Here is a 24,243-nt window from a genome sequence, read left to right on the forward strand (position 1 = left end):
TTTGGTCAGACATTCAATTGTTGTTGTTGTTGTTAAGTACTGTGGAGTCCGTTCCGACTCATAGTGACCCTGCACAGTGTTTCCGAGGTTGTAAATCTTTATGGGAGCAGAACGCCTCATCTATCTCCTGCAAAACCGCTGGTAGTTTCGAACCGCTGACCTTGAGGTTGGCAGCCTGACTCGTAACCACTACGCAAGCTCACCCCTAATGTTATGGTGTTGGAGGAGAATACTGAAAGTGCCATGGGCTGCCGAAAGAACCAATAGATCCATTTTGGAAGAAGTGCAGCCACAGTGCTCCCTGGAGGCCAAGATGGCCAAAATTCGTCTCTCATACTTTGGACATATTGTCAGGAGGGACCAATCACTGAAGAAGGATCTCATGTTTGGTAAGGTGGAGGGTCAGAGAAAAAGAGGAAGATCCCCAACGAGATGGATTGGCTAAGTGGCAGTATCGATGGACTCAAGCGTGGCAAACAGTAGTGAGGTTGGCTCAGGATCAAGCAGTGTTTCATTCTGCTGTGTATAAGGTGCTATGGGTCAGTATCCACATGATGTGATGGCTGGAATGCAGTTGCCTTGGCAGGGCTAGACCAAATGATTTTGCAGGTCTCATACGGTCGAGGGCCACACATTCCCCATTCCTGACCTAGAGCCTGGATGGGCAGGTAAAGGGGCCAGCTACCCTGAATCACGTCTCCCCGCTCCCTGCCCTGCCCTGGCCTATTCTGGACCCAGTAACAGCATATCAGCCTGGCCATGCTCCGTGCCTGTAGCAAAGGGCATGTGACTGGCCAGTCCTCAGGTTCATTCCTTTTCCTTTTCCCTCAAGGGTTCATCAACCTTGACTGGTACTGGTCCGGCACCCCATGGCCAGACACAGAATACATCACACTGGTCAGCAGTTGGTTTCTACCAAGGGATACAGAACAGATTTTGTCAGCTTTGCAGAAAAGAAAGCCTCTATCAACTAAACTGTGTCCTTGGAGCTTGAAAGCAGCCAAAAGTTACATGTGAATGAATGAGTGTGGCCTGGTGCCAATAAAACTTTATTTATAGACAATGAAATGTGAAATCCATATACTTCTCATGCGTCATAAAAACCAATTTTTCTTTTTATTTTTTTCTCCCAGCTATTTAAAAATGTGAAAATCCTTCTTCATCCTTGAGTTGTAGCTTGATGAGCCTTGATGTTGAAATCCAAAAACACAATTATTGGCAAAACTGACATTTTGTTCCCATGAAAACATGAACCCTGAGTTAATGTGACAACCACATACTGTTTGCTGTTGCTATGGTGTGCGTTTGAATTGGTTCCACTTCATAGCGACCTTGTATAGGGTTTCCAAGTCTGTAAATCCATATGGGAACAGACAGCCTCATCTTTCTTGCGTGAAGCAGCTGGTGGATTTGAACTGCTGACCTTGAGGTTAATAGCCTAGTGTGTAACTCACTATGCCACATAAACTGTTAGTCATATTTTAATGAGATGGGCATGAGTACATTTAAAATAATATCATTTTATTGTGTTTTTGATGAAAGTTTACACAGCAAATATGGTTCCCATTTGACGATTTCTAAATAAAATGTTCAGCGACATTAGGTACATTCTTTACAATTCTCTTTAACTGCATTCAGGTTGTTCCTTTTCTATTAAACTAGTTTCCGTGCCCCTTTATTTTTTCATCTTTGCTTTAGAGGAATTGCTGACCTTTTGATCACATATGGGTGATTTTCTAATGGGGTACCGTACTCATGAATGGTACACTTTATTTTATTTACCAATCTGTTATTTCACTAAAGGGTGATCTCAGTGGGGAGTTTTGGTTCAAGGTTTAAGGAGTATCTCAGAACGATCATCTCAGGGAGTTTTCTAGCCTCAACTATTCCCAGTTAAGTCTGGACTTTATAAAAATTTGCATTCTGTTCTGTTTTTTGTACCTCCCCCCCACCCCCACCCCTGTCCTATCAGGATAAGGGCATTTTAAACAAATGCATAAATGTTGAAAATACTAGCAAATAAAATAAGATTTACAATCATGCTTGTTTGGGTCAATCAAGTGCTGAAGGATTTTGTTTGAAATGGCTTTATTGAGACATAATCCACATACCATCCTTGTTGTTGTTGTTGTTATGAGCCGTGGAGTTGGTTCCGACTCATAGCGACCCTGCACAGGGTTTCTGAGGCTGTAAATCTTTACAGGAGCAGAAAGCCTCCTCTTTCTCCCACGGAACAGCCGGTAGTTTTGAACTGCTGACCTTGCGGTTCGCAGCCCAATTCAGAACCACTATGCAACCAGAGCTCCTTCATACCATCCTTAGCCTAATTAAAATGTCTGATTCTATGTTTTGTAGCATACCCACAGTCATATAAGCAGGATCACAATCTAATTGCATACCAATTTCATCCCCACAGAGAATATGGGATCCATCAGTAGTCATTCCCCGAGTCTCCCTAACTCCCCAACCCCTAGGCAACCACAGTCTACTTTCTGTCTGTATGGATTGGCCTATTCTGGACATTTCTTTTCTTCTTTTTTTAAAAACTTTTTGGTGAATTGAGTGAAGGTTTACAGAACAGAGCATCAGCTTTACAGTCAACAAATCTTACACTGCGTTTCAGCTCATTGATTGCAGTCCCCTCCATGTGATGTCACTTATCCCACTTCCTGTGTTTCCTGTTTCCATTCCTTCTTCTTTCCCCACCCTTCTCCATTGTGTGGTTGGGTCAACGCTGCCATTCTGACCTCAAATGGCTGACCATTTCTATGGTGTGTGTGCCCCCATTAGTGTTTGTTCCCCTTACAGATCTATCTGTTGCTTGACTGCAGTTGAAGCATGCAGTGAGATCAGTTCCAGACCTGAGGGTGACCACTAGTCTCAAGGTTCCACCGGTCTCTATCTGGCCAGTAAGCCTGGTCTTTCTGTGATGTTGAGTTTTGTTCCACGTTTTTACCTACTCTATCCAGGACCTTCTAATGGGATCCCTTTCAGAGACGTTGGTAGTGGTAGGTGGGCACCATCTAGTTCTTCTGGTCTCAGGGTGATGGAGTCAGATGTCCACCCAAGAACTTCCTTATGTATAGACCCAAGACAAATGAAAACAGAGACTCAAATAAATATTTATACACAATGTTCATAGCAGCATTCTTTGTAATGCCCTCAAAGTGGAAACAACCCACAGTTCCGGTACTCCATTGGACTAAATGTTTCTGAGGGTCTTCGCTTCTCATCACTCTTCTTTATGCTGGTGGGAGACACCAATCATTGCACCTTAGAGGGCTGTTCATGAGCTTTTAAGATCCCAGTCTAGATATTTCCTCTAAATGGAACCACACGCTGTGTGGCCTTTTGGGTTGGGTTTCTCTCACTGAGCATCATGATTTTTGAGGTTCATAATGTGTTACTATAACATTCTTTTTATGGTAGAGTAATGGAGACCTAGAGTCCTGGTGTGGTGCTGAGGGCTAATGTGTCAGACAGCAAATTCAGTATGAACTGTAAGGTTGGCGGTTCAAGCTCACCAGCTGCTCCTTGGAAACCCTACACAGGGTCACTATGGGTCGGAAACGACTCGACGGCATTTAACAATAACAACAATACCATAAAATTAGTTTTTAATGGTAGAATGGTGTTAAGGCCATCAAGTCAGTTCTGAATCATGTTAATCCTATTTTGTTGTTGTTGTAGTAAAGTGCCGTTGAGTTGGTTCGGACCCACAGTGACCCTGTATAGGGTTTCCAAGGAGCAGCTGGTGAGCTTGAACCACTGACCTTGCAGTTCTAACAGCTTTGCAGTGTGACGCATTAACCCACAGCGCCACTGAAATTTTAAATCTTTGCAGGAGCAGAAAGCCTTATCTTTCTCCCACAGAGCAGTTGGCAGGCTCGAACTGGAAACCTTATGTTTCATAGTCCAGTGCTTATCCTATAGAGCCACTGTATTCCCCTATGGTATGGCAAAAACTCTCTTTACTGTAGAGTTGTTGTTGTTACGTGCAGTCAAATCAGTTCCATCTCATAGTAACCCTGTATAGGCTTTCCAAGGAGCAGCTGGTGAGTTTGAACCACCAACCTTGTTGTTCAAACGACCTTTTGGTCCGGTGTTTTTCCTACAGCACCACAGCGCAACCATACAATTCTCTTCATGGTAGAGTACTAGTCCATTGTATGAATGGGCCATCTTTCATTTAGCCACGCATCTACTGGTGGTGTTTCCACTTTGGGGCATTATGAAGCACACTGCCATGAACATTGTGTATAAATATTTGTTTGAGTTCCTGTTTTCATTTCATGGGTGTACATGCAGGGGAGTGCTCAGGTGATGCAAATGGTTAACTACTTGGCTGCTAGCTGAAAGGTTAGGAATTTAACCTCGGGACAAAGGCCTGATGATCTACTTCTGAGAAATCAGTCAAGAAAACCCTAGGGGCACAGTTCTATTTGAACATAATAGGGTCACCATGAGTTAAAATTCTCTCAGTGGCAATTAAAAAAAATACATAGGAGTGGAATTGCTGGGTCATATGGTAATTTGTCCTTAATATCCACCCCCCCCACCAATAATTTCCAAATGTCCTATGGTTTGGTTCAATCAAACTTGTCTGGATTGGAGGGGTTTTCTGCCTCTTTGGAGCGAGCGAGCCAGCAACTGCAATTCCAGATCTAGCCATGGGGTGTCGCCCTCAGATAGAAAGATGCCTCCCAGCCCCTGGGTCCAGATTTCACTGGCTTTCCAGCCTCCCTGGGACAGACAGAGCAGGGTCTGGGGCGATGCTCTGCTAAAGCACTGACTGTCTCTAAATCTCAGTTTGCCCCTGTGTGAAATGGGTGTACATAATAAAATGCCTCACTGAGGGTGCTGCAAAGGCCCAGGGAGACATGAGCATTGTTCCTAGGATAGGAAGTGTGTGCTACAGAGTCCTGGTGTGGCACTGTGGGTTAATGCGCCAGACTGCAAAGCCGTTTGAACTGCAAGGTCAGTGGTTCAAGCTCACCTCGGAAACCCTAGACAGGGTCGCTATGGGTCGGAACCGACTTGACAGCACTTAACAACAACAACAACAAGGAGCTCTGGTAGCGTAGTGGTTACGAATTGGGCTGCTAACCTCAAGGTCAGCAGTTCGAAACTACCAGCTGTTCCGCGGGAGAATGATGAGGCTTTCTGCTCCTGTAAAGATTTACTGCCTTGGAAACCCTATACAGGGTCACTATGAGTGGGAACTGACTCCATAGTACAAAACCACCACCACCACCAGGGTCATGAAAGTATCCCATAACCCCATGAAGTGGGTATCAGTCCAGTTTACAGAAGACTAAGTAAGGCTCAGCATGAACTATGAGGACAGAGGAGCCAGTGAAGGCCCAGGCTGGTGAAAGCTTGGAGGAGATTTCCCATTTGGTCAGCTCACTGGGTCATACCAGCAGGCCCACCAGCTAAAAGCCTTGAGTGCCTGAGACGTGGTGCCCAGAGGCCATAGTTCAACCACAAGCTTTGGTGTCACAATGGGTAAGCACTTGCTGCTAACCAACAGGTCAGCGGTTCATACCCACTTAGAGGTTCCCCGGGAGAAAGACTTGGTATTCTGCTCCCCTAAAATGACAGCCTAGGAACCCCATGAGCAGTTCTCCGTGAGTTGGAATTGACTCGAAGGGACCCAACAACAGACGACACAAACGGAACACACTGGATCTCAACGGTTCTAAAAACAGTACTGGAATTAATACATTAATGTTGCGGTGAGGTTACAGAGGCTGGAGTATGGTCTCCAAACCCTTATGTACACACTTCCCCAGAGGGAAATGGTTACACAGAATCAGCCAGGATGCAGCAGGCCTGGGTCCCAAGGGAGGGACCGGACCCTCTTCCTCTCTCAGCTAGGAGTGGTTCAAGAGCGAATTCTGAATGTCTTCCAGAACTTGGTAGAACAGCTCCTCGCGGGACTTCGTGCCATCCAGGTATACTGAAATCAGAAGGGTGATGGTCAGGGGACTGCTGTGATTCAGGCCACCACCAGCAGGCAGCTGGCCAGCTCATAAGGGGGACAGGCAGACTGCTAGATCAGGAGGCAAGTGGCATGCCTGCTGAATCAGTCTACTGGAATTGAACAATTGTTGAGCTAAAAGCAAGAGGGACTGTGAGTGAGACTTAAAGAGGGACTTCCAGGTTTCCCAAATGGCCTCAAATGGATGTTTGTTCATTCATCTGTTGATGGGTGCTTGGATTGTTTCCACTTTGGGGGTCTTAGACATGTGTGTTCTAGGCCTCTTCTTGCTCGGGGACTTACCCACTTCCACACCCTTGGCCTCCATCTCCTGTTTGTACTTCTGGTACATGGGCCACACGTGGCCGTCAAAGAGGCCCGGGGGGTCTGGGACCGTGTACTTGCGGGTGCTGGGGAGAGAGATGGGTGATAAGAGAGACTTGTCTTTCCCAGGAGACTGGTCAGCTCACTGTCAGGGTGTTTGGCTGAGGAAGGATCCCCTCAGCCAGAGTCAGAGTTTGGATACTTCTGCCTCATCCCAGGGGTGTAGGAGACGTGGACTGGGGGGAGAGAGGACATCGTTCTTCATGCCCTGAGCTGTGGACTGCCCCAGCTACGTGCCCACCGACCACTGGTTTGCTGTAGGATGACCCTGTGTCTGGTGGGTATTTCGGGGTCCCCTGGTTCCACTGGACTCACCTCCGTCTCCGTTTGCACTCCTCATACGGAACGGTCAAGAAGTATCTTTTGCTGTACAAATCCACCAGGGGCCTGGAGGTGGGGGGGTGGGGGTGGGAGGCATAGTCAACTCGTGAGTTTTTTTGTCCCGTGGTCAAATACCCTGCTGTCTTGCAGTTGTCTCACTAGGGTTGGTGGCTCCTAGGTGGTGACTCATGATATCACCATCTCATGGATATAGGTTTTCACAGATAGTAATTGCCACAAAGTTGCAGCAAAGACACCAGACAACTGGACAAGATCAGTGGTATAAAATGAGCAGCAGCAGCAATGCCAACAACATTGTATGGTTGTAACAGATGAAACCATGTGACTCAAAGCAACATTATGATAAGGACAGCTCTGACCCGAGGATTGTTGTTGTTGTTAAGTGTTGTTGTTGACTCAAAGCGATCCTGGATAGGGTGTCTGAGGATCAACAGGTGGGTTTGAGCGGCTGACCCTGTGGGTCACAGTCCAGTGCTGATCCCACAGTGCCACACCACGAAACCAGAGCATTAGATTAAGAAAGCAAATGAGCATGGAGTTTTAGCCTTGTGGGTATATGCAAGCTGGGCCCATGAGAAATGTTTTTGTTATTATAACCATGTTGTTGTTGTTGAGTGCTGTTGAGAGACCTTGTACAGGATTTCCAAGGATTGTTGGGTTTTAACTGTCAACCTTGTGATTAGCAGTCCAGTGTGATCTTACAGCGCCATACCAGGATTCTGGTGGTGGTGGTGATGGTGATAGTGATGTATGGTTGAATCAGTTCCAACTCATAGCCACCCTGTATAGGGTTTCCGAGGCTATAAATCCTTATTGGAGTAGAAAGCCTCATTTTTCTCCCGACGAACGCTGGTAGTTTCAAAGTGCTGACCTTGAGGTTAGCAGCCTGACTTGAAACCACCATGCTACCAGAGCTCCTTATAACTTACTATAGGGATATTTTTATGAAAAAATAATAATTTTCTGCTGAAATACTACACCCAAATTTTAGACAGTCCTTTTGGTGTTACCCCCCTATGACAGTGTCACCCCATGTGGTCCTCACCCTCATGTGTTCCCCCAGTGATGCCACTGACTCTTGGTCTTGGCCCCAGGGACTCTCTAGGTAGGGTTGATTTCATGGACACACCTAATGGAGACATGAGGGTGTGTGTGTGTGGGGTGTCTGGGTCATTAGTTTTAGCGTCTAGGAAGGGGACAGTGAATTATCCTGCATTAGCACACCAGGACTCCAGGAACACCCCTAAGGCATCCCAAAAACCCCCCCATCATCCCAGTAGGGGTTTACCACCCTCAATATGGGATTTATAAACACCCCAATCCATTTACGATTCAGACACCTAAAGATCCCATTTATGTCAGAGTAGGCCTGAGCTCCCTAGGGTTTTTGTGGCTGTGATCTTTATGGAAGCAGATTACCAGGCTTGTCTTCCACGCCACAGTTGGGTGAGTTCCAACTGCTAGCCTTTCTGTTAGTGTTGTTGTGTTGTGAAGTGCCATCGAGTCGGTTCCAACCCATAGCGACCCTGTATAGTGTTTCTGAGGAGCAGCTGGTGAGCTTGAACCATCAACTTTGCAATTCAAAGCGACTTTGTAGTCCAGCGCCACACCAGGACTCCAGTTAAGTGCAAACCATTTGAGCCCCCCAGGGACCTCAGGATGAGACCCACCCCTGATGATTGCCAGGTCTTTCTTCCCAGGTGCCTCAAAATGGGTGCCACCCAATTTGGATGGGCACAGAGAGTTGCAATGACTTGCCAGGTCATACAGCCCACTGCTCTGCGGGAGAAAGCCCAGGTTTGAGATGGAGGACTCAGTTTCCCTGAGAAGGGTGGATATTACCCCCTGGTCCTTAAGTTGACCCCAGATGTGCCCCTCCTGCTGCCCCCGGAAACTAAGAAGTGTCCGGAAGCTCCTGGCGCACTCGCTCACTTGTAGCTGTAGAGCAGGAAGCCTTCGAGGATGAGGATCTGCGTGTCTGAGGCCTCCGGTGGGACGCTGACCCCATGGGCGCGGGCGAACTTGTGGGGGCTCCTGATCCAGGCCTGTACTGTGCTCAGCATGGCTTCCATGTCCAGCGACTCCAGTACTGGTGGCGAGAGAGGGGGTGTTAGAGAGGGGCCGCGGGATGGGGGGCCATGGGGAGCAGAGGGGAGGCACTGGTGGTCCTTACCGTCCCACTGTTTGAAGCCGTCCTCCCCAATTCTTATTTGGTCTTGGGGCTGAAACAGAGGCGCCCAAGCCGGGCTCAATGCCTGGGCCTCCTCTCCAACCCTACCCCCTGGGGGAACGGGGTCTCTGGTCGGAGCTTCAGTTTGCTATCCCCTTTCCGGGTTAGGAGTGGGATAGATCGAGCTGACTTCATACCCCTCCTCCACCATCTCCTTCCCCACCCCCACCCTGGGCACAAGAAACACAGAAGGGAAAAAGGCATGGGGTGGCATTTCCTGATCCATAGGACAGCAGGGGTCCCTACTGTGGTGTGTCTAATGGGAGTGGGTGGGCACACAGCAAACAGGAGCCCCCATCTTCACTTCACCCCGGGGGGTGGGGGGTGATGGGAAGGGCCAGGAAAGTAGAGGCCTGTGCCTAGCCCATGGGGCCATGGGGCAGCAGAGGACAGGGCTGGCTGAAGCTCCCTCCACTCCAGGGCTAAGGTGGTACCTTGTAGAAGTCATCCTGGTGGATCACACAGCAGTTGGGCACTGACTTGAGGAGGCGGTTGGTCAGTGTGGTCTTACCACCGTTGGTGATGCTGGGGAGATAGTATTGTGTGGGTAAGGCTGCCAGAGCCACCAGACAAGAGCTGAGGTCCAGCTTGATCCTATGTATCTACATCTACTCAGGAGACAAGAGCTATGGTGGGCAGAGTGAATGGACAGATGAGGTCTGAGGTTCAGCCTGACCCACTTTATCTTTGTTTCAGGAGCCACCCTCCCAACCAGCTCCCCAGGACTAACCCTAAATAGATGATAAAACACAAAACTATAAAACCATAGAGCAGACAAGAGAATATTTGTATTCATCTAAGGTTGGGGAGGGGTCCTGGTGAGGTGCTATAGGATAAGCACTGAACTGCTAACTGCAAGGTTGGTGGTTCAAACCCACTGGCCACTCCTCGGAAACCCTACACAGGGTGGCTATGAGTCGAAATTGACTTGACAGCACTTAACAAGGGTCTGGTAGAGTGCTTGGGGGCCCAAAATGGAGGTTGTGCTCAGCTATTAAAACTAAAAAGTTTGAGGTTCGAGTTCACCTAGAAGTGCCTCAGAGGAAAAGCCTGGCAACCTACAACCAAAAAACCTACCATTGCAAGTGCCACGGAGCACAGTATTGGTCATCATGAGTTGAGGTAAACTCAGTGGCAACTGGTAAAGTTAGCAGAGGCTTTCTGAACAGCCAAAAGGAGCAGGAAGCATGAAGGAAGAGTAAAAAAAACCTAACACTATTTGCAAACTTACCATGCACCTGTCTGAGCACTTTGCCTAGGTCGACACATGGAATACTTACCACAATTCTCAGAGGTGGGAAGCCTATTTTTTACAGACAAGGAAACTGAGAGCCAAGCCCAATTTATTGTGGTTGTAGTTAAGTGACGTCGAGTAGGTTCCGACTCATCGTGACCCTGTGTAGCGTTTCCAAGGCTTTAAATCTTTGCCGGAGCAAAAAGTCTCATCTTTCTCCCACAGAGCAGCTGGTGGCCTCGAACTACTGGCCTTGTAGTTTTGCAGTCCAATGTTTATCCTACGAGCCACCATACCTGATTTAGGGCTTAAAATCCTTTTTTTTTTTTTTAAAGGGCTTAAAAAAAATAATTTTAGGGCCTACAAAGACCAAAAACATAAAAAAGGACAAAATTTTAAGCAAACCAAGAGGAAAATTTGCAAGAAAAAAGTTAGCAGTTCACTTTCAAACCAGAAAGAGGGAATTGATTTATGAAAAGATGTAAAACCTCAATACTACAGCAAAAACAAAACAATAGCCGAAAACCCCAAGCAAAAAAAATGTACAACGGTTGCTACATGCATATTAACCACAATAAAAACACAAAATATCCCAAAGCGAAAGAAAAGATGTTCAACCTCTGTGACATATCTATTTACCACAAAACAAAACAAAAGACAACCTCATTTGCAACCATGAAAGGATTAGAAAAAGCAAAGGAAATTGACTAAAACAAAGGAAATTGACTAAAACAAAGGAAATTGACTAAAAAGCAGCTGAGTAAACAGGGTGAGCAACTTGCCCTGTGCACACATGAGACTTTCTGTTCTTATCAGTGAAAGTCTTGTGTTCTGGAAAGTCTCCATGCCTGGCAAACCAGAGGGTCAGCTACTTTCTGATAAAGAGACCAAAGAATGATGACAAAAGATAGGAACTTTCTGGAAGGTGAGTGGGAGATATTTTGTAAAGACCTTGTCACTTTGATCCAGTTGTCCTTTTTCTAGGAATTAGGGCCACAAAGCTGGATGTGGCAGAGATGACAAGCTCTCCCTCCTCTAAAGAAATCAAATCAGTTAACTCAAGTCAGTTGAGTCAACTTTGTACTCTATAGGATTTTTGAGGTTGCAAGCTTTGGAAGCAGATTTGCTAGGCCTTTCTTCTGAGGTGTCTCTGAGTGGGTATGAATAACTAAACTTTTGGTTACTAGTTGAGCGTTTAACTGTTTGTATCACCCAAGGATTTCTTAGGTGACAATCAGCAGTCAAGGAGAAAAGTCCTCCCCACCCCCCCATAAACCCACATCCACTGAGTGACCAATTCCGACCGTTGTGATCCTATAAGACAGAATAGAACTGCTCCTTTGCTTATCTGAGGTTGTAACTCTTTATGGTAGCAGAAAGCCTCATCTTTCTTCCTCGCAGCAGCTGGTGGGTTTGAATTGCCAACCTTGCAGTTAGCAGTCCAATGCATCTGCCACCAGGGCTCCTTAAGTGCAAAGAGTAGGTTAGAGAGCACCTACTAGTAATCTGTGTCCTTACTAGAAAGGCATACGTTATGCTGAGGGCCAGCTACAGAATTTTCCAAGCACTGCACAAAATTAAAATGTGGAGCCCTTTACGCAAAGCATTGTAAGAATGTAAAAATGGGGACCGAACCTTGAACTAAACTGGGGCTGTGAAGCTGGCTTTCGTCACACTAAATGAACAGAAATAACAACACCAAAAACCCTCAAGTTGATTCTGACTCATGGAGACCCCATGTGTGCAGAGCAGAACTGTGCTCCACTGGGTTTTCAATGATCTTTATGAAAGCCGACAGCCAGGCCTTTTTTCTGCAGCACCACTGAGTGGGTTAAACTGTCAACCCATCACCCAGGGGCCTCCTATAATTTTTCTATCCCGACTAGTATTTGTTCTGACATCATGGTTAAAGAAGGAGCATGCTCTTCATTTAGAAAATTAAAAAAAATGGACTAGACCCTCCACCTAGTTTTCCTGCTGGAGATGCTGAGCTACAGGACAAAATCCCTCTTCGTGCTCAAATGTCAGGTGGCGAGGTCCTGTGCCTTCAGGCCCCGGGGGCAGCTGTCCATTCATTGTCACTCACCCTCCAATGCCAATGATGAGCTTCATCTCTGCACACAGGGCTGGATGGTGGGGATGGTGCTCTGTGGTTTGTGGGTGCCCCAACTTCCAGGAGTCCAGACTGGGCGGACCCCGTAGTGCGCTCCTTGCGTGCCCCAACTTCATTGAGAAGACCTGCCGACTTTATAGCCCAGGAGGGTGGGGGCAGGTGGGGATAGCACCTGTTCCTCAGATGAAAATAGCATCCGATGCCTTTTGCCTAAATTAGTCACGGGCCAGCTGGGCAGGGTCTGGCAGGAGGTGGAGGTCACCCTAGCTGCCTCATCCCTCATTTTCCCTCCTGCTTCCAGCCCCTCCCTTCCCATCCTCCCTCTCCTCTGTCCCTTCCTTACCCCCTTCCCTCCTACCCATCTCCTTCCGCTTTTGCCACCTCTCTCTCCCTCCCAGCTCCTGGCTCAAGAGTCCACGGGACAGATAAGGGCCATTCCATTTCCTTCCTAAAAATATCCTTTTCCAGTTTGTGTCCCTGGGCCTGACCCTGACATTAACACTAGTCCTTGCGGTGTTGAAAAAGGGGACTCACCCTCCCACCTTCCTTGTGGTCAGCAGCAGCGCCAGGCCCAGATCTCAGCTTTGTGGGGGACTTCCCTTTCCAAGGGACTGTGGCCAACATGGGCCTTAAGCCCAGAGCCACTACAAGTCACAAGATGGCCTTGCTGTGGTCACCAGGACAATCTCAGCGTGACTCGAGGGAGCAGTGGTGAGGACCTGCCATGTGTGGTGTGGTCACTTGATTCAGCTTCAGAAGTAGTCTTGGAATGCGTGTTGGCTGGTGGGCAGTGGTGAGGGTCTGAACATGCTGACCCTGCTCTGGACCTATGAAAACTGAGGGACACAGCTGCAAACACACTCGTCCACATTCAAACAGCTGCTTATGGGCGGAACTGGGACCTGCATCAGACAATGGGAGCTCGGAACTGGAGTTTTGGGGTCTCTGCGGATCCAGAAAGTTTTGTGTAAGTGGATTGTAGTCATTGGCGGTTCAAGCTCACCAGCCACCACTCCCTGGAAACTCTATATAGGGTCACTATGAGTCGGAACTGACTTGATAGAACTTAAAGATAACAATAGTCATTGATAGGATGTCCACCTGGCATGGCTCTATAGCATCAGCAGCGAGCCGCTAACCACAAGGTTGGTGGTTTAAGCCCGCCAACCACTCTTTGAAAACCCTATACAGGGTCACTATGAATCAGGACTGACTTGATGGCACTTAACAACAGTAATGACAGTCATTGATAAGAAATCAATGCAGTGCAAACAGGAAGTGAACTCTGCTGCTAACCCAAAAACCTTTGGTTCAAGTCCATCCAGAGGTACCTCAGAAGAAAAGCCTGGCAACCTGCTTCCAAAAGATCTCAGCCTTGACAACCCCATGGAGCAGATCTACTTTGAGACACGTGGGGTTTTGTCACAAGTTGGAATTGACTTGATAGGAACTAGTTCGGTTCCCCGCTCTCCCCACTGCTGACACCCAAGGTAGTCCGAATGGCCTCCTGTCCACTCCATCCTGTCCTTCAGCTCCCTGTGCCCGCCTCCCCCAGACCTGCTCTGCCTTCTAGCTCTTGTCCTTGCTGTTTCTGCTGCCCCTCTCCTCCCGGGACCACCTGACTACTGCTTGTCTGTTAGCTCCTCCAGGGACCCTTCCTGACCTCCCCTCCTGGGCCATGTCGAGCTCCCCCACTGGGCAGAGAGCAGCATGGGGGCTCTCTGATCCCTGCTGTATCCCAGTGACCAGTGAATTATGTGATTGAGTGAGTGAGTAGATAAATGGATGAATGAGTGAATATGTGTGAGTGAAAGAATGAATGCCTGAGTACATGAATGATTGATTGAATGAATGAATGGAAGAGAAACCCCTTGGGGGGCTCATGGCCCCCACACTACAAGTGTCCCCACCATCTCCATGCTAGCAGTCCCCTGACTCTCTCCCGCCCCTCCATGGAACAGCACCCCCACCCTCCCTTCCCAGAACTCTCAGTGCCCCCCTGTCAGGGGACCCCTCCTTCTGAAATCACAGGAGGGACCAGGTGGGCTCAGACCTGCCCCTCCCTTGCCATTGAGCTGGCTGTGGCATTGGCACCCTGACACATCAAAGTCTCATGATCACAGGTGTGGCTGATGGCAGGAACCCCTGCCGCCCCGTGTGTGACCGACCTTAGGCCATATCACTGCTCTGTGCCTCCGCCCCCCCCCCCACAGTAACATGGGGAGGGTACAGGCTGTTACCCTATTTTATTGATTCCAAAGAGATCTGGGGGCAGAAAAGGAAAGTTGGATTGAATTGTTGTTAAGTGCCATGGAGTCGGTTCCAACTCATAGTGACTCTGTGTAGGGTTTCTGAGGAACGGCTGGTGAGTTTGAACTGCCAACCTTTGGTGGTTTTAAACTGACCTTCCGGTCAAGTGCTTATTCTACAGTGCCACACCAGGATCGAATTGTGTCTCCACAAAATAGGTGATATAAATAGTACGTAAGTCCTCACTCCGACGGCAGCACATACTATACGTGAGCAAAGAGCTTTCTAAGAAATCTCAGAGAAGGATAACATAAGTGTTACTTTCATGGATCATGGATTACAAAAGAGCTTCATCACTTTTGAGGCTGCAAGAGACAAATACCTTCCCCTAGAGATAGCGCCCCTGAATCTGGACTTCCAGCCTCCTAAACTGTGAAATAATACATTCCTGTTCATTAGCGCCATCCCCTTGTGGTATTCTTGGTACAGCAGCAATAGAGAAGGATGACATCAGAGGCAGGGCAGGAGATCTTCACAACACAGCCAGCTGGCTCACCATTCTACAGAGAAGACCCGCCCTCACTGAGTTGGATCCCAGCTGTGTATCCTCCCCAGCCCTCCACATCACATCCCTTAGCAAATCGACAAAAGCAACCAACCTCCTTTTGTACTTACTATTTATTTCACATAAAAATCCCCCCAGAGCCCATGGGACTGATGTCTTCACATCACTGTCATCAGCCTACTTCTTGTATGCGTTTTTTAAAAACACCTCAAACCTCACTGTCGAAAGGATGGACATTTGGTTTCTTTGAGATCAACAACTTAAGGGGGAAGGCTCAGGACGCATCTTCTGTTAACAAGAGAAAGTTCCAGTTTCTGCAAAGACAGCTGCTGGTGGTCCAGTATGCTGTTTTTGCCCAAACTGGCCTCTATCTATAAATGACTCACAAAACAAAGTCTCTAGAGTGCTTAGAAAGGGACTGTGTGGACTGAGCTTCAAGTCACCAGCCACCCAGAGTTGGGTGGATGCCTGGCGGCCCATTGGGGGTTCCAACAGTAAGAGTCTGCCTGGCCTTAGTGGGGATCTCGCTCTTCTTTCTGGAGAGTTCTTTGTGGCTGAATTGGGGGTCCTTGATTCAGTGTCCTTTCTCTGTGGCTGCTGGTGATCTAGGGGTGGTGGGTGGGCCATGGTGTTGAGGTGGTCCTCCCTGTTGAGCTGGAATCCTTGTTTATCAGTGTCTTCCTGCTCTTGTTGGTTGCTATGGAGTTACTAAAATGTTGCCTGGTTCGCCAACATCTTTGGGCCCTAGGTGGTTGGTAAATGGAGCTGGCTGGCTGGGTTGTTCTCCCTGGATAGTCTCTTTCTGAGCTGGAAAGAGATTCGTCTTCAGTGATGAACAAGGATTAGGGATTGTTACTTTTGTAGGAAGAAGGTTCAAGCTGGAGTAAAGTGGAGTGTGTTTGGCCTTTATAGGAGATCCTATTCGCAGGGTGGTCTGATGGCTTTGCTCATCTTGTACTGGCCTTGGGGTGGGGGCCTTCTGGACCACGTTGACTTTTAATGGGCAGTGGTGGCACCCAAATCCTTGGGAGCTTGTGACTGGGCTGATGTGCCAAGCCCATTGCATTCCAAGTCATGGCACCCCCATGTATGTCAGAGTAGAACTGCTCTGGAGTTTTTTTTTGGATGTCATCTTTATGGAAGCAGATCTTCCACGGAGCTGAGGGTGGACTTGAACCTCCAGCCTTTATGGTAGCAGTCTAGTGCAATCCACTGTGGCTGCTCAGGGACTCCACTGATGCACAGAGCACCTTACTTTGTCAAAAGGAGACACTCTGGTCAGAGGTGGGAGAGAAAGGGGAAAGACCTCTTGGTACTAGGTTCCAGGTGCCTCAGGGAGACACGCAAGGACAGGGCCCGTGCCCTCCATGCTTCGGGTCCTTTAATTAGCACGTGAGAAACAGATCAGAAACAAAAATGCCAAAAGCCCACCAAACCCCCAAATGTCCCAGCCTCTTAGGGGCAATGCTGAGACCCAGGAAATGTCCCCAAGTGGAGTCTGCAGGCCCAAGCCCACTCAGAGACCCTATATTTTCAGGGCAGGGGTAGTGGATCTTGGAGGGGCGGTGTGGGGAAACAATGTATCTGTGCCTTGCAATTTGCAAGCACTTGATATCCCTCCTGTCTTTGGGACAACCCCAAATGTGTCTCCTTCTGCTAAGCTGAGAAGCTCCCAACATTTCCACTGAAGCTGGAGTTGAGATCCTCAGTCTTGAAAATTGTGGAGCCTGTCCACCAAACCCCAAAACACTTTCGGAGAAGCACAGCCTGAAGGGATGCCTGGAGAATGTGTCTGCTCAACTTCTGGTTAGATTTGACCAAGAGCCACCTGTCTGGTGTTTGGACCACATTAGAAAAGTCTAACTCTCTTTAAAGGGAGATTTGTCTGAGCTTTGAGCAAGGGTGGCGGTAGAGCTTTCTGTTCCACCTGGTCACTTTTTGGGCATCTCTAGCCTCCAATCGACTTGGGTTTATTGTCTTTGAAGTACTTTGACATCCAGTACCCTGTATCTTCCTCCTTCCAGATCCATGCTTCCGGAACGAGCCTGTTTCAGAGCCTGCTGTTCATTCTCTGCTCTTGGCAGGAAGTCCATGTGGTGGGTCTCCACCCAGCGCTGGGTGAGTGGGGGCAGCTCATCCCTTCGGTAGGAGGTATTGACCGTGATTGTCCTTTGGCGTGGAGTCCATAGTCAGGAGAGTTAAAAGTGTTTAGGGTCAAGAGGGGTGTTTTTTTTGTTTTTTTGACAACTGTTAATGACTCCTGCTTGTGGTATGGGCTCTGAAGCTCCCAGAGAGAGAGAGAGAGAGGAGAGAGTTATCTCAGAGGTGAGTGTAATTTTGGATGTGAGGTCTGAGAGCGAGAGGAGGCCAGGCCACATTCCCCTGGGAGGTGAGCTCCCAGGCTGGAGCCCAGAAGCTGAGGGTGGCTGTCCTGGCAGGAAAGGCACAGAAACAAAACCAGAGACAGCCAGGATGCCAGTGGGTAGCCGTGACTCTGACCTGGGGAGGGTAACAAGCAAGAGAAGGGTCTTGAATGAAGACCTGGTGTCCAGTGCTGGCCATGGGTCAGCTGGGACAGAGAGGTGTCTCTGAGGCTACAGAGCTGGGAGCAGGGTAGAGACCACCTAGGATGCATGGTCCTGGCCTTTCTCATTTTTCTGGACTGGGAAGTTCATGAGTGTGGAAGGGAGGAGGGCTGAGAGTGGGCCCTTTTCTGGAACACACAAATACTGAATGGTTAGAAAAAATGTTTTCAAGCAGCTTAAAAGGGCACTGGGTTTCAGAGATGGATGGAAGAGCCTGGGAGCCTCAGAGGAATGGAGCTCCTAGTGAGCAGGGTGAGATCGGGGCCAGCGGGTGGCTGACATTTGTTTCAGGGCACCAGAGTCTCCACGGTATCCCTGTCTGTATTCATGCTTCTTCAGGACATGCTGGAGAGGGAGAAACACAGGTCAGGTTATTTTCTTTAAAGAAAGTGGAGAATGCTACCCCATGTGGGTGGAATCCAAAAATAAAAGGTTCTAATCTGCCTTTCAGTGCTCGCCCCACAGAGGAAACACCTTCCAAATGTTGCTCTGAAAGGGGTCTTCTTCTCGGGACCCCAGGAGAGCAAACCCCAGAGACCAGAAGGAGTTTTTAACATCTGTTCATCATCTATTCACCTGCCCATCCATCTTCTCATCCCTCCACCCACCATACATCAATCCACTCATCCGTCCACATATCCATCATCCATTCAGCTATCCATTTATCCATTCATCTGTAGATCCATCCATTCATCCCTCCATCCACTTACCCATCCATCCACTTGCCACATATCCATCATCCATTCATCTATCCATTCATTCATCCCTCCATACACTTACCCATCCATTCACTTGCCACATATCCATCATCCATTCATCCACCTACTCATCCATCCACCATGCATCAATCTATTCATTCATCCATTTACCCACTCATCCATCACCTATCCATTCATTTACTTGCTCAATTATCCACTCATCTACTTGCCCATCCATTCTTCATTCACTTGTCTATCCAACTATCCATCCCGTCTTCCTCTTTCCCTCCTTACAAGTCCTTTCAGAATCCCTTCTATTTTAAACATGCACATTTCATCATCTCTATCTGAGAATCTCTGGAGGAGAAGAGGGTCTAATTGTGCTGTTTGTTGCAGCTGCTGACTTTTGCTCATGGTGGATGGTTTCCTTGTGTGTCTTGTGGATGTGATTTCAGCTCCAGAAAGACACTGAAGACTTATTTCTACCTTGGGCCTGCTTGATTTCACACCATTTTGGTGTTTATGTCTCATCTTCATCTACGTGGTTAGGACCTGGTTGCACATTTGTAGGGAAGTGTGTGGTAAAAGGAGGGTGGTTGAAAACAAGGGAAAACCACTATGAGATGTAGAATCTGTTCTGACTCTTGGTGATCGTATGTAGAACACACGGAAACATTGACAAGTCCTGTACCATCTTCATGGACTCAAACATACCAGTAAGCATGAATCAGATCACCAAGAGTCAGAATGAATTCTACCGCGATTAACAACACATACAGGAAAAGATGAACTGTGCAACTTAACAACACTACCACAACATTTGGCTCTTGCCTGGATCCTGGTAAGTAGCCTTCCAGATCTTGGAATATCCTGCCAGGTAAGAATGTCTTTGTTTACCTGGAGGCCTTGAGCCATACCTGACGGTCTATGCTAACATCACAGTGGTTTTATGTGGGGGGCTTTGGGCTATAAGGACCATCTTAACCACTGGAAGGACTGGAGACTAAAGCTACACAGGTGGTCAGTTGTATCCAAGTGATGGACAGAGCCCTGGACATTAAATGTTATGGACGGGACTGTTCCCCCAAAATGTGTCAACTCAGTTAGGCTAGGATTCTCAATATGAAGTAATTATCCTCCAGTTTGTAATCTGATGTAATTATCTTATGTGTATCATACCCTAATCTCTAGGGATGTTAATGAGACATGATGTGAAGCTGTGATGTTAATGAAGCCAGACGCAAGCTACAGGATTAGCTTGTATCTGGAGTCAATCTCTTCTGAGGTATACAAAAAAAAGATTTAATAAATAAGCAGAGAGAGGAATGTGACTATCATCGAGAAAGAAGAGTCAGGATTGAAGCATGTCCTTTAGACCCAGAGTCCCTGTGCTGAGAACCTCCCAGGGGAAGATTGATACCAAGACACATAGAAATCCCCAAGGAGGGCCAGACCCACAAGATGCTGCAAGGAGACAAGGACCTTCCTCCTAAATTGTGAGCACAGAAAGCCTTTCCCTAGAGCTGGTGCACTGAATTAGGGCATTGAGTCCCTTAAACTTTGAGAAAATAAACTTCTGTTTGTGACAGTTACCCCCTTGTGGTATCTCTGTTATTGTAGCACTAGAGAACAAAGACACCAAGGTTCAGGGGAGTTTCCATGGTTGGCAATACTTCAGCTTGTCTTCACATATCACTGCTGGAAGAAATAGGCATTTTTATACAACTCCACTGGGCAAGAGCATCTGGAAGTTCATGCCTGGTCTCTCCTATGCCCTATGTGGCATTGGCATTGCAGCTTTTGATGTGTATCCTTTTGCTATAATAAACTGCAACCTTGAGTATAATGGTTTTGCTGAGTCTTTCTAGTGAATCACTAGAGGGTGGTCTTGGGGCAACTTTGCTGACATCTGGAGCCAGGCCAAGACACTGAGTCAGGCCATGGGCCAATGGTCCACTCTGTCAAGAAGGCATATCCTGGTTTCTGGGGGCTTGGCTTAATGTGGGTACCTCTTTCAGGGCTACTATGTTCCCAAGCTCTGGGCCTCATTCACATGCTGATCTGTGGAGATAGACAGCACTTCCAGGGACAGGTTGGTGTTGCTGTAACCACATTGCCCCGACCTCCCCTCCCTACCCCCCACCACGGTGCACATCTCTTTGGTCAGGCTCCTCTCTGAACGTTTCCAAAAAGGCACCAACCACCAGGCTTCACACCCACCTGGTTTCCTGATCCTCTCTGACCAGAGCCGAACTGTGGAAAAGGAAAAGGAGTGTGAACTGCATGCCAGTGTGTTGGACCCTCAGCATGTCTACATGTTGCAACTGTAAGCCTCATGGGGGCTGACACAGCTTCATCTTGGTCTGATATGAAGCAAATGTCAGAGGTGATTGGCTACATAACAATCACCTCTGGAGCAGGAATCGAAAGCACAAATGAACCCAGTAAATGCTGTTCTAGACTGCCTGGGTCGGGCAAACAGTGGCCATGTTTGGCTGTTAACTGAAAGGTTGACAGTTTGAGTTCATTCAGAGGAGCCTCAGAAGAAAGTCCTGGCAATCTCCTTCTCAAACCTAAGCCATTAAAAATCCTACGGAGCACATTCTACACTGACATCTATGGAGTTGCTATGAGTTGGTGTCAGATTGATTGGCACTGGTCTTTATTTATTTATTTTTAAGAGGGACAAGAAAAAGATCAGTGGTTGCCAGGGGCCCAGGGAAGGCTTGACTAGTGGGGGGTCAAGGGCCTTTTGGATGGTTTATCCAAACATCAAAAAGGTGCTGGGCTCGGATCAACCATTAATACTCATGGAAGCAGTAGTCAAGAAATCAAACAACATATTGCATTGGGCAAATCTGCTGTACAAGCCCTCTTTAAAGTGTTGAAGAGCAAAGATGTCAGTTTGAGGACTAAAGTGCGCCTGACCCAAGCCATGGTATTTTCAATAGCTTCATATGCATGTGAAAGCTGGACAGTGAATAAGGAAGGCCGTAGAAGAATTGATGCATCTGAGTTATGGTGTTGGAGGAGAATATTGAAAGTACCATGGACTGTCAAAAGAACAAGCAAATTTATGTTAGAAGAAGTACAATCAGAATGCTCCTTAGAAGCCAGGACGGCCAGACATTATCTCCCATTCTTTGGACATATTATCAGGAGGGACCAGTCCCTGGGTAAAGTGGAGGGTCAGAGAAAAAGAGGAAGACCCCCAACCGGATGGGTTGACACAGTGGCAGCAACAATGGGCTCAAGTATAGCAACGGTTGTGAAGTTGATACAAGACTGGCCAATGTTTGGCTCTGTTGTGTATAAGGTGGCTATGAGTCAGCACCGACTGGACAGCACCTAACCCTAATAAGGGTCTCTTTTTAGAGCAGTGACGTTTTTCTACATGATACTGTCATGGACACCTGACATTATACATTTGTCAAAACCCACAGGTCTGTACAGCACCCTAGTGAACCGGATTATGGACTTGAGTTAACAAGAAATGTATCCGTCCATTAATTGTAACAAATGTATCATACAAGTGCAAGGAGGTAACACCAAGAGAAATTGTGAGCACTGGGGAGGGACTTTTGGCACAATTTTTCTGTAAACATGAAACTGCTCTTTAAAAATACTAAAAAAAAAAAAAAAAAAAAGGTTGGGTGGGATTGAGACGTTCTGGCTGAAGGTGGAGGGTTTGGAGAGATGCTCCGCTGGGAGACCATCCCCTGGGGTCTTCCTGTCCCAGCACCCTGGGGTTGCCTCCTGCCTTTTGCCTCATCTCAGGAGCACCTGGGGAACAATTCAAGGTTCTCTCTTTCTGGGAAAAGGCACTTGAGCTACATTTACCCTACAGTGCCTCCTAGAGAACCCCCCTGGGTGGGGATGGCTGGGTTGACTGGATTTGGCCCGCTGGACTCACTCACATGGGGTAAAAATTAGAATGTATGCCCTCCGGGCTTGGAGTCTAATGACCCCAACATAAGGAAATAGCCTTTCATAAATAACCAGGAGCCCTGGAGGCTCTGTAGAGGCAATGGACTGTGAACCACAAGGTTGGCAGTTTGAGCCCACCAGCTGCTCCAAGGGAGAAAGATGAGGGTTTCTGCTCTTTGCAAAGGTTTACAGTCTCAGAAACCCTTTACAGGGTTGGCTGTGAGTTAGAATTCGATGGCACTTAACAATAATTTTAATGGCTGCAGATCGCCAGGTCTTTCTTGTGTGGAGCCACACTGGAAAATGTGAACTGCCTGCATTTCGCTTAACAGCTGAACACTTAATCGCTGTGCCTCCTGGGCTCCTTAAAGCCTTTGTCTCTGACACGTTTCCTGATGGTTGAGATCATCTAGTTCTTGTCACCCACCTTGTACTCAGGCTATGGCCCACCCAACTCCCTTGCCCACCCTTCCAGCCCCCTCCCCAGGGTTCTCTGCAGCACAGTGGTGGGGGCGGGCAGGTGGTCAGGTGTCAGGTTACCTGCTCTCTGCTGGGGCGGCTGCCACAGCTACAACTTCTGCCTCTGGCTTCTCTTCGGGCCTGGGCAGGACAAATTCCGGCTGGGGCCGCCCACTGAGGACACAGAGAGCCACACGCTGAGCGGCTGGGGACCTCCGAACAGGGAGGGTCTAGGTCTGCCGCCCCTGCTCTGAGGGTGGAGGTGAGGGCTGGACCCCTGCCCAGGACCAGGGGTTAAGTGAAGGGGCCCTGAACACCACATGGGCATGAGGAGGAGGGGGCAAAAGACTCCTGATGATTCCTTCGGAGCATCTATCTCAGCTGATAGATGGGTGCATACTGCCCACCCTCTACTCCATGAGCAAGGAAGGACCCTGGTCAGCTGCCAGCCCCAATGTCTACCCACCACAACCCCGGGAGAGGTGGCTTCTGAGCCTACCTTTCCCTCCTGGCCTTGATTCTTTCTTCTTCGTACCTGGAAGAACAAAAAGGACATCAGACACAGCCATCTCTTCGCTTAGACGTCTGGTGGGGGTGGGTGGGGGTGTTCCTTCTTTTTGGGAGTGAGACATCATTCCCAGTATTTGAGTACATACTGAGCATTAGCTATGGTTCCAGTGGTCAGTCCACTGTGCTCCTTCAGGCCCCCTTGCCCATGAGACCAGAAGAACTGATGGTTTTGATCAAGGACACATTACACGAATCCGGACCCAAAGGCGAAAAACTATGTATATAAAAAAATTCAGCTTTCAAAATCAATAGTGGTGATGGTTGGCCAGTGGAATTAGTACGGCTGGACTGTACATATAAAAATGGTTGAAATGGTAAATATTTTGTTGTAGATGTATTGCTACAATAAAAAGTAAAAAAAGAAAAATTCTTGCAGAATCCAGACTCCCTGGGTCTATTGAGACTGGAAGAGCCCCTGAATCTACAGCTCTGAGAAAAATCTTTAAACCATAAACTGAAAATTTCCCCCAGAAGTCACCTTTAAATGAAATAAAACGTTCAGCTAACTTTAGCATCTTTAAAAGGATGTGAGCTATGAGCACTGGATTCTTTTATAGAAGATGAAGTTGTCAACCGTCAAACTCTACAGGGTAGATTAGAAGTTTAGGGGACAGTACGTTTAAGTCTAAGAAGACCTGGTGTAGTACTATAGGATAAGCACTTGGCCACAAGGTCGGTTTGAACTGAAAGGTCAGTGGTACAAACTCAACAGCTGCTCCTTGGAAACCCTACACAAGGTTGCTATGATTGAAACCAAATCCATGGCACTTAACAAGAGCAAACAACAAGTGGTTATTAGGTGCCATTGAGTCGGTACTGACTCATAGTGACGCTGTGCACAACAGAACGGAACACTGCCCAGTCCTGGGCCAACCTCACCATTGTTGCCATGCTTGAGTCCAT

The 24,243-nt window shown here is 47.8% G+C and overlaps 2 protein-coding genes across 2 annotated transcripts in view; both read right to left on the minus strand.

Moving 5' to 3' along the window:
• Window positions 1-5,876: 5,876 nt before the first annotated feature.
• On the minus strand, window positions 5,877-12,285 carry NMRK2 (nicotinamide riboside kinase 2). Its single transcript, XM_006869039.1, has 7 exons — window positions 12,260-12,285; window positions 9,374-9,464; window positions 8,883-8,931; window positions 8,642-8,798; window positions 6,683-6,754; window positions 6,287-6,393; window positions 5,877-5,962 (listed from the first exon to the last, which is right to left on the minus strand). The coding sequence occupies exons 1-7, from the start codon at window positions 12,283-12,285 to the stop codon at window positions 5,877-5,879; spliced, it is 588 nt and encodes a 195-aa protein (XP_006869101.1).
• A 4,472-nt stretch (window positions 12,286-16,757) lies between these two features.
• ATCAY (ataxia, cerebellar, Cayman type) overlaps window positions 16,758-24,243 on the minus strand; it is a 68,299-nt gene continuing 60,813 nt past the window's right edge. Inside the window, exons 9-12 of the mRNA XM_006869040.1 lie at window positions 23,270-23,305; window positions 22,852-22,944; window positions 17,105-17,270; window positions 16,758-16,868 (exon numbers count right to left, since the gene is read on the minus strand). Coding sequence (XP_006869102.1) covers window positions 16,758-16,868; window positions 17,105-17,270; window positions 22,852-22,944; window positions 23,270-23,305 — 406 coding nt within the window. The remainder of the gene's footprint in view (window positions 16,869-17,104; window positions 17,271-22,851; window positions 22,945-23,269; window positions 23,306-24,243) is intronic.

Source organism: Chrysochloris asiatica, unplaced genomic scaffold (genome assembly GCF_000296735.1).
Source record: "Chrysochloris asiatica unplaced genomic scaffold, ChrAsi1.0 scaffold00125, whole genome shotgun sequence".
Lineage (NCBI taxonomy): Eukaryota > Metazoa > Chordata > Mammalia > Afrosoricida > Chrysochloridae > Chrysochloris > Chrysochloris asiatica.